The sequence below is a fragment of the Rhipicephalus sanguineus genome, chromosome 10, assembly GCF_013339695.2.
Source record: "Rhipicephalus sanguineus isolate Rsan-2018 chromosome 10, BIME_Rsan_1.4, whole genome shotgun sequence".
Taxonomy (NCBI): Eukaryota; Metazoa; Arthropoda; class Arachnida; order Ixodida; family Ixodidae; genus Rhipicephalus; species Rhipicephalus sanguineus.
This window is the reverse complement of record NC_051185.1, coordinates 11,433,170-11,442,942: the sequence shown is the minus strand read 5'-3', so window position 1 is coordinate 11,442,942 and position 9,773 is coordinate 11,433,170. Positions and strand designations below refer to the sequence as shown.

The window sequence follows — 9,773 nt, the reverse complement described above, 5'->3', positions numbered from 1 at the left end:
TGGTGCATAACATCGATGGCCAAGACATTCTTGCGGGGGTTGACTCGAACATCCTTGATTTCGTTTGGAGCCAGAGACTCGAGTTTCCTCGAGATGGTCTGCCGATTCAGGTGTCTCAGATTGTCCGATGGCGTAACAGGCACAAATAAGACTGTGTAGTTCGTTGAAGCCACCTTCGGCTTCACAGTAGATGCGGTTGAAGCTGATGAAGCACCCATAGATCTTCGTTTTGGTTTACGACTGTAAACAGGCGTGAATCCATCGTCGGAATCGTCACTGCTCGCCGAATACAGTTCGGTGGACTCACTGTCGGCGTCGCTGAGTTCGCTGTTCCGTTTCCTCGAGGGGCCCGCCGACGGCGGAGGCATGCCTGGAGGGTGTGGAAGCCAGTCTACTTCCAGTGTAGCCAAATAAAATACCGATGGCTACGCGAGGAACATGACAAATCACCAAAAACTGTCACCCGGTAAACAAAGCGCTGTGCAAGAGGCACACTTCGTCGTCATCCTATCAAAAACCGTCGCATTAACAAATTGGACATGATGCCTTACAGATGGAACCTCGCTTCTCCGCAGAATGACGAATAATGTCGTGGTTGGTGCTTCCCAACTTCACAAAAATTATTATTTGTGGCGTATTGGGTACGTTGCTAGTGTACTTGTACTAGTAGCCACAAGAGAGTTTATAACGGGCTCTAGAAATGCCGCTCTTCCAGCTTTCGCTGTGACTGTGCTGCGCTATCCACGCAGGCCTGGCGTGTTTTTATTTTTATTTATTGATTTAAGTTATTTATTTCATTTTATTTTATTTTTGAAGCTTGGAAGGCTTGCAGCAAGAGGGTGGCCAAATGCAGCTGAACTCAAGGCGCCGCCAAGAGAGAGAATAAACGTTTATTTTGAACAATAAAATAAAGTGTGAATGCGAGACATATTTTGGGAGACGTGGGACAATAGCCCCCAATGCGGGACAGTCCCGCGAGTCGCAGAACGGATGGTCACCCTACTAGTATTCACTAGTAGGGTGACCGTACTAGAAAATAGGGCCCGAATTCACACACAAACGTAAAAAAAAACTGTTTCTAGGCAATCTAGCCAGTCTTGATGCCTGATGTATCATTAGTGAAAAGAGCATTTATGAACAAAAAAAAAAAACCCACAGTTTCTCCGCAAGGGCGAATCAAGGAATGGGATAACAACAAGCTCGAACGTTACACGAAGTGTTCCTGGCAGCCAACTTCAGCGTCCGAAATGGAGAAAGGAAACGCGGCCGCTTAAGCGAGCGAAGCGACCCTCGTGCTGTCTGTTGTTTCAGCGCAAACAAGCGGTGAGAACACAGCGGGTACAAATGTAAAAGCACTCTGTCGATCCCTGTCAAGATAAGGCGTGCGCGACCGCACCCGGCCGCTCCATGTACGCAGGCACTGCTAAGCCACGCAATCCCTCCCAACCCACTCACCCCCCCCCCCCCCCCGGCGCACTTGCACTAGCACATAGACCATTAGGTGAGTGGGGCGAAGTTACCGGCCTTGAACTTTATGTGCAACCTCACGGCGACGGCAGAAATGCTCCTGGAGTGTTCATATAAGTTTCTATTGCAACAAAAGACCTTGTTAATATGGACCTAGGCGCTGAAGTGTTCGGGTTGAACATGAATGATGCCGCGAGCTGCGCAACTGTTCTAATGACATGATCTATAATTCAGACGTTGCTTCTACTGCCCGTTGCCTTCGGCGTGGCCAAGGGCTGCCTGACGTTGAAGATGGGACGCCTGGCGGACAGCGTGCTCGTGGCATCCTTGGTGGATGCGACATGTGACCTGGCAGTGGCACTTTCATCCGTAAGTGATTTTGCCATGCAGTTTTGCTACAACAAAGGATCTTATTCCCTTATTCCAATTTCCGTACCTTGAACAATTAATAAAGCTTTTACACCACCACCAAGCTTGTCCTGTTATTTTTACTGTTGTCATCTATGGTCACGCCGTAAGATTCATTTAGATAAATGAAATTGGCTATTCCCCGGTTTCTTCGTTAATCTTCTTGCGCGTAAAAAAAGCAAGAATTTATATCCGAGAAGAATTAGTATTTGGCTCGGTGGTCTTGCATTGCGGCAGAAATAAATTAGCGCGACAAGCGAAGACAAGTAACAACAAATGAGAGGCCCTTGTACTTGTCGTAATTCTTGCGTTAGCTCTCTTCATTTCTGCGCTAACTTCTCTCGTCTTTATTTCTGATTCCGCTTCAACACCTCGAATGATCGCTTTCAAGTCACCGAGAGCCAAAAACAAGGAGTAGCTTCGTAGTACTCGCCGTTGGACTAGTTGGTGCATTTTTGGTATGAATAGTGAACATGGCGCCAGAAACATGACTATGCAGGAATACATAGACAGGACGGGCGCTCCTTTGCGTGTGTTCCTTTTAGATGCGAAGCATCTTATAGCGGAGTTCAAACCGGTGGTGGTGTGCGGCGTGACCACCCTTACTGCGCATACGCATACCCTGTCCACACACCTCCTCTCCGCTCCCCCTCACCACTCCTCATCTCCACTCTCCCTCTCCACTTGCTTTCTCCCCGTCCCCCTCTCCACTTTCCCTTCCCCCTCTTCCCTTGCGCTGTCTCTCCCCCTTTATCCCTCTCTCCCAGTGCAGGTTAGCAAACCAGACGTGCGTCTGGTTAACCTCCCTGTCCTTCCTTGATTTCCTCTCTCTCTTTTCGGTTTTCGACCACGTGACGTGCGCTCAATTTCGTTTAACTCAATTTCTCAGTGAGCTGTAAGTTTTAAGTGAGCGGAACAAAACCGCTCCACAGGACACTACAGGCGTATATGTTGCTATACGAGATTTAACAAGCGTGGATGGTGACCTTCCTTCTCATGTAAACAGGTGGCGATGATGGTGATCGTGTGGAAGCGGTGGAGGCGGTCTCTTCCGCCTTCGGGATTCGTCTGCACGCTGCTGGGTTTTCTGAGCACAGCCGCAGTTCTAGATGCCGTCAGAGACGCGGTGTTTCTGCGAGACAGCCAGGTACGTTTTCGCTATACTTGTATACTGTCACATTAGCTGTCATATTATACGATGATATGATAAGTTCTGATTACATGAACTACAGAAAGTGAGGGTTATAGCTTGCATCCCTGGAGAGTCTCTTTGTCCCGAAACGATAATCATCTGGAGAGCTCGCGTCTCCTTATCAGCGAAGCTTTTATAACTCTCAGATTTCGGTGATAGGGTCGTACGCGAAATATCCGGCGTTGGCGAGAGTACAGAAGTGCGGCCCTCGAAGGTGCGCCGGTCACACTCGTATCTGTACGCACCGTTTTCCAATAAGTGATGCTCCCTCAATCGTGGGCTTGTCGGCGATCAGCTGTTTCTGATGTGGTAATCTGATCTTTTATCGAGGTCACGTGTCATTTCCCGTTGCTACGCTTCATTGTTGCCTGCGTATCAACTCATGACCATCTTTGTTGCCTGTAGAAACGGAATTGTTGCGTCGCTAAGCACATGGATGAAGGTCGCATTCCAGGCATGGAGGAAGCATCGCGAAATGCAATGGAAAGAAAGGAAGAGTTAAAGAAACAAAGAAAGAAAGAAAGGCAAAAGAAAGAAAGAAGGGGAGAGAGAAAGAAAGGGAGAAAGAGAGCAAGAAAGAGAGCGAGAGAGAGAAAGAAACGAAGAGAGAAAGGAATAAAGAGAGAGAGAAGGGAAGAAAGAAAGAGAGGGAAGGAAACCGAGAGAGAGAGAATGAGAGAGAGAATGGAAGTTAGAAAGAGAGAAAGAAAGAAGGAGTGAGAGTGTGAAAGAAAGAGAGAGAAGGAAAGAAAGGAAGGGAGTAAGAGAGAAAGAAAGGAGAGGAAGAGAGAGAGAAAGAAAAAGAGAGAAAGAAAGAAAGAGATAAAAAAGGAAAGAGAGAGAGCAAGAAAGACAAGGAAGGGAAGAAAGAAAAGGGGCAAGAGAGAAAGAAAGAAATACAGAGAGAAAGAAAGAAAGAGAGAAATAAAGAAAGAGAAAACAAAATAGAGAGAGAAAGAAAGAGAGAAAGAAAGAAAGGGAGAGAGAGAGAGAAGGAAAGAGAAGCAGTAAGTCAGGCACGTACACGCAAAGCTTCGCTTGCCCCATTTTCCCGATAGGGCGAGGGCTTCTGATTTTTCTTGAAGATTCGGTGCTAGCCACTTTTCAATTATGAAAGTTACGTCAAGCTTACAGTGCGAACGTCGTTCGTGACCTCGAAGTGGAGGGCGCGCAGCGATCACGCAAGGAAATGAATGCCATATAAACGACGATTATTGACCTATACGCTGATCACCATAATCATTATAATTGTCACCAGCTACAAGCGTGGGACAGAAAGACGCCCAAAATACGCTCTTTCTTTTCAGAACGCGTTATACAGAAGGATCAATACGGTTGTACAGGAGACAGTCAAACTAGCGCGACTAAGAATGCATGCTGTAATCAATTTTACGTTTTGCCGACTCTGTGTAGGAGATACATGCGACCAGCGATTACTTCAGCAAAGGCTTCCTGGTTATCACATGTCTTTTGACGGTGTGCATGGCCGGGAATTTTATCGGCGCTGGGATACGGGACCAAGTCATTTGCAGATCAAGGTCTGTTAAGGTAAGTTCAGCAGTGTCTTTTCCTTGCAGTTAAACGTTTGTGTTGGGTAGTAAATATTCGCAGCGAGAGTACGCAGAGCGCTGTGTTGCTTGGTCGTTTCATTATGTTATTTTTCAGGGTGCACGTAAGAAAACGGATGGAGGGGGGTAAATACATTTACAGCTAATACAGCAATAATTGTGGGGGTATCATGTCCGAAAACCACGATTTGATTGTGAGAGACGCCGTAGCAAAGGGCTCCCGAAATTTCGACCACTTGGGGTTCTTTAACGGGCATCCAAATTCTAAGTGCACGGGCATCTAGCATTTTCGCCTCCATCGAAAATGCGGCCGCCGCGGCCGGGATATTACATCCCGCGACCTGATGGTCAGCAGTCCAGCAAAATAACCACCTGACCACAATGGCGGGCTGCAATTATAGCGGGAGAGGAATTACATAACCGAACCATACATGCATAAGATGGCGCAGTATAAGCAGGCTACTGTTTGGAAGACAGAAGCACGAATTCGTTGCAATCGTGATATTGGGTGAGGTGAATAAAATCAAATTGCTTGAGGCATGGAAATGTTAAAAACAAAAATCTTGCGATTATTTTTTTTTTCTGATGCCACAAACCAATTTTAGGCACCAGCAGCGCATCACGGGAGATGATATCATGGACACCTCGTTTCATAAACGTAAAACTAGATGAGAAAATGGAACTGTAGCTAACGTCACAAAGCTATACTTGCGCTAAAGAGAAACTTTGAATTGACCAAGGTACGGTGCCGTATCCCTGTCTTAATAGAATCACCCACGCTTTTTTGAAAGCTTATGAAACAATTCTTTATGTTCATCTTTAGATTTTTCTGTCATGCGCAGAGGTATCAAGGCTTTCTGGACGAGGACAGTGTGTCACCTTTCGCCAGGATAGCATGCCTCTCCTTATTACCGTAAGCTTTCCTTTGATTGATTGATTGATTGATTGATTGATTGATTGATTGATTGATTGATTGACTGATTGATTGAGGTAACGTCGACGACAGACAGCCTACAGTCAGGAATCTCTCCATTTGTGTACAGCAGCTGGGACGCTTAAAGGCCACGACAATCCAAGTGCGAACATTTTGGCACTTAGCGCCCACGAGACGCAGCCCCGGATTCGGGAACTGAATCCGAAACCTCGTGCTTAGAAGCGCAACGTTATAACCAAGTATTAAGCGGGGGTATAGCGTCCACCCATCAGTGAAGCCAATTGGTTAACGGTAAAGTGCGCTTAGGTTGAAAGATCAAAAGGACAGACTGATGGGCTACTTGGTAGTGCATAACTCAGAACAGTAGCGCAAAGAATCGCGCGGACGGCGACTGGTACATACGGGACACAGCGCTACTGTGTACCGTCTGAGTTAGGTTATGTAAGTTGGACTCATAACTTTTCTCTACGGTCGCAGGACTTTCTCAGAGGCCACAAAGAAGGAAAAATCCAAGTTGGAAATTCCCCATTTACGAAGAGGAGTGTGCTGCAAACGCTTGGTCCACATTCTGACGTCACTGCTCTCCAAAGGGTAAGCTCATAAGTTTTAAGCCTCCGACCTTTCGCTTCTCGACAGTCTACGGCGGCATCTGCTATTTTGCTTGCCACCCACTGCTGGTACGATATACATGGCATGTGGTCTGTAATAAACCATCAGTTGACATAGATGAACTGGATGGTAGGGCATGCCGCCACACGCTGCGCCACCTTCTTAGGGGTTCGGCGCGACTAGAGAATTTTCGTGAAAAAAAATAATAAAATATCTGTCAATGTTTCAAGTGAACTCTCAGCACTGATCTGTCCGTAAGTCAAGCTCTCTGCGTTTTCTCGTATTCCCAAAATGAAGGAACGCACCACGGTCACCGAAGACGGCCTTCCTTGGGCGTGTGTTCAGCGTGCTGTGGATCGATCTTCTGCGCACGACACTCAGCACCGCGGCCTACTTCTTTTGCATATTCGCAAGGGTTCCCGCTCTCGAGTAAGTATGACTTAAACTCACCCTAGATGGTGACAAAGCATACACTTGCAATCTTGCTGATACCCCAGTGTACAAAGTACGCTAACTTGATTGCATCGCAATTTTCTCCCTTTTTTAACACCATAAAACACAGAAAAATATTGTGGCAACCGTGTGGTCATTCAACTTAAGCACGACGCCTCACAGCGTAAGAAGCAGACGCCGTAGGAACATCTATAGTCATAGGGTGGAGCGTCTCCAAAATTAAAAAAAAAAGAAAGCACTTGATAGCGTGTTCAGATATTAGCTATATTGCATGGAAGTTTACGGTTTTCGCAGATTTCGCGCTCTGGGGCCAATGTAGCCAGACGCGTGATAGAGCAGATTTCACAGCCTATAGTGGGCTACAGATCCGTGCATTAGGCCGAGATGCATTAGGTTTAGCTTGACCTAATCTTAGTCAAAATAAACTCACTCACTCACTCACTCACTCACTCACTCACTCACTCACTCACTCACTCACTCACTCACTCACTCACTCACTCACTCACTCACTCACTCACTCACTCACTCACATTAACTTTAGAAATATATTCATTCCTAATTAGTACCCCCTAGACTGTCTTCCCAAAATATTACTCAGCAGGGCTCAATCGGACTCAGGCTCAGCAAAATTCTACACAGCAATTCTTACACACCAGATTAAGAGACAGTTCGGTGCGGGCCTACAAGCGAGTCAGGCAGCTCTCGAACGTATTTGCAACAAATGCCCTTTTTTTTGTTTGCACTTAGCGCTGGGGATTCCACGAAATGTGGTGCAGCTGCAAGAGGTTGAATTACAATCAACTCGCGGAATACTTCATGTATACGCTTGTGCCACTACTGTCACGCTCATTTAATTTATTCGCCTGTTTGCTCTTTCTCGAGACTGGTGATTGACAGCAGAGGGCAAACCGACCTGATGATCTCATCCCTGCTGTTCATGGCAACATGCGCCGGCGAGTGTCTCCTGTCTGCGTACAGCTTGGACCTGATAGCCATCATCGGATGCCGCGTCAGGGGGCTCCTACAAGGGATAATCTTCAGAAAGGTGCTAACCAGTACGACATGCTACTCACCATTCTGAGTCTTTCATGTTTTTCGAATACCTCGAGGAAACTTTCAACCGTAATACATACCAGAGATAGAGGAGCTCACTGACAGGGGCAGAACTATGTAAACCCTGCACCAAAAGAGAAAATGAAGATGTTTAATGTAGTGTGTAGCGAATGACGAATGACTCGACATAATATCCCAGGTGTGATGTTGAGGGATAAGATGATTGCAGTGAGAGAAATGCAAGGCGCAACCACACTCTTCAACGCAGATACAAATCAACACCTACACGTGCGCGACATACGCTAGAACAAAAGCCATTTACAATGCTGATTTCCATTAACCTGATAGTCTATCGGAGAACGAATGTACAACGAGAACTTCAGACATTTTGTATTTCTTTCTTAGTGTCCAAAAGCTGCGGCAATAATACCAGTCGAATTCCGATCGCACAGGCCACGCTGTTGCCGTCGGCTGCTTCCCAGCCCACGGGGTACGTGGCTTCACTCCTGAGCGTGGACTGCCTGCAGCTCTGCAACTGCTTTTACACCCTGCCGGTACCTTCGTTCGGTGTCCTGACGCTGCCGCTGCTCTTCTGGATGTTGTCGCAGAGGGCGGGAGTGGTGCCCGCCATCTGCTGCGCAGCCTGGGCGATCGTCACGCTCCTCTCACCACTGGCATTACTGTACGCACAGCAACGTTTTTGGGTGAGGCCCCAAGCACAGATTATTGGTAGCGATACCAGCCCGTGTTATTGCCTTCAATGACCAAGCTGCATAGACGATATTATTTCACTCTCGCACTCGCGTTTATAACAATTATGCATAATTTCGACCCCAGTTGTCACCTCTCCACGTGGCCAGCACCGGGGCTGCAGGTTTGCTGACGTCATAGTTACGTTACAGCTGATGGTGAGCGAATACTGGCAGCAAGCATGCAATAAGGACAGGCCGGACACTGTCGTGGTCATTCGATCCGCCTGACCCGCAGCCCCCGGCCAAAGATGGGTGCCCCCTATAAGTGATACAATTTTTTTTTGCTGGTCTTGATTAACGTGTAGCCCCACTCTAGAGAAATGACATATTCAAACGCGCGTATAGGATATGAGCGCCCTCGTTAGAGTATGCCGACCCACGAGTGGCTGGTACGTGTTTCGTTAGAATGTTTCAAGCAATGTTCGACACAACCGAATGAATCCAACATACACATCGGCCAAGTAAAGTACTGGCACGGTCGCTACGTGGTACTGGGGACATTAATTGTTGTCGTTAACTGTAGTGTATAATAATTACGACGTAAACTGAAACGAATTGAAGTGGACGAGAAAAAAACACCCTTACCGTCGGTGGGATCCGACGCCAAAGCCTCAGAATTACGTGTTCGTAATGTTCAATGAACTCCCAGAAGTTTATAGGAAGTCTTCATGGACTCGAGGACAGCAGGCTTCGAGAGGGCTTTCCTTATGTTCCCATTTTCATTCACTTAACAAAATAACGTCGACGACCTTTCTCCGCAGGACGTGGAAATCAAAGCTCGGGACGAAAGGCTGAAATCTTTGACGGATCTCCTGAGCAACATCCGTGTGGTAAAAATGTACGCCTGGGAAGACGCCCTGCAGGAGAACGTGGTCAGATCGAGGAGAGTGGAGCTCAGAAACCTGCTTGCGATCAATGTGCTCAACGCTGCCCTCGACGCTCTGTGCAGCTCCTGCAGCGCTGTGGTATGGTGACAAATAATTCTGTTTAGGCTTAACTGCTGACGAGTGCTGCCTCAGCTCGTGGGTCTTTAGTGCAATGAACGAATTCATTGTGCATTGCGTTTTTGCAGAAATGGGACCGATGCCTGAGTGAATAGCTCCGTTGTAATCTCTGAGGAGCGAAATAGACTGCCGCACACTGATGCTGTCAACGATAGGCGATTTATTCTTATTCGCCGGTGCCTCGAAACATTGTTTCGACTTATCTGACGGCGTAGTGATTTGACAACTCTCGACGAATGTCGCGTTTGGCGATTGGTAGCAAAGAAAATCTATGGGAAAGCAGTGGATGAAAGAAATTTACTTACGGAAGCAGAAGTGTACGAGGTACTTACT

General features: G+C 47.1%; 1 protein-coding gene across 1 annotated transcript; it reads left to right on the top strand.

Annotated features, from left to right (window-relative positions):
* Positions 1-7,547: 7,547 nt before the first annotated feature.
* LOC125760136 (multidrug resistance-associated protein 1-like) lies at positions 7,548-9,410 on the top strand. Its single transcript, XM_049419865.1, has 3 exons — positions 7,548-7,676; positions 8,137-8,388; positions 9,198-9,410. The coding sequence occupies exons 1-3, from the start codon at positions 7,548-7,550 to the stop codon at positions 9,408-9,410; spliced, it is 594 nt and encodes a 197-aa protein (XP_049275822.1).
* The last annotated feature ends 363 nt before the right edge of the window (positions 9,411-9,773 follow it).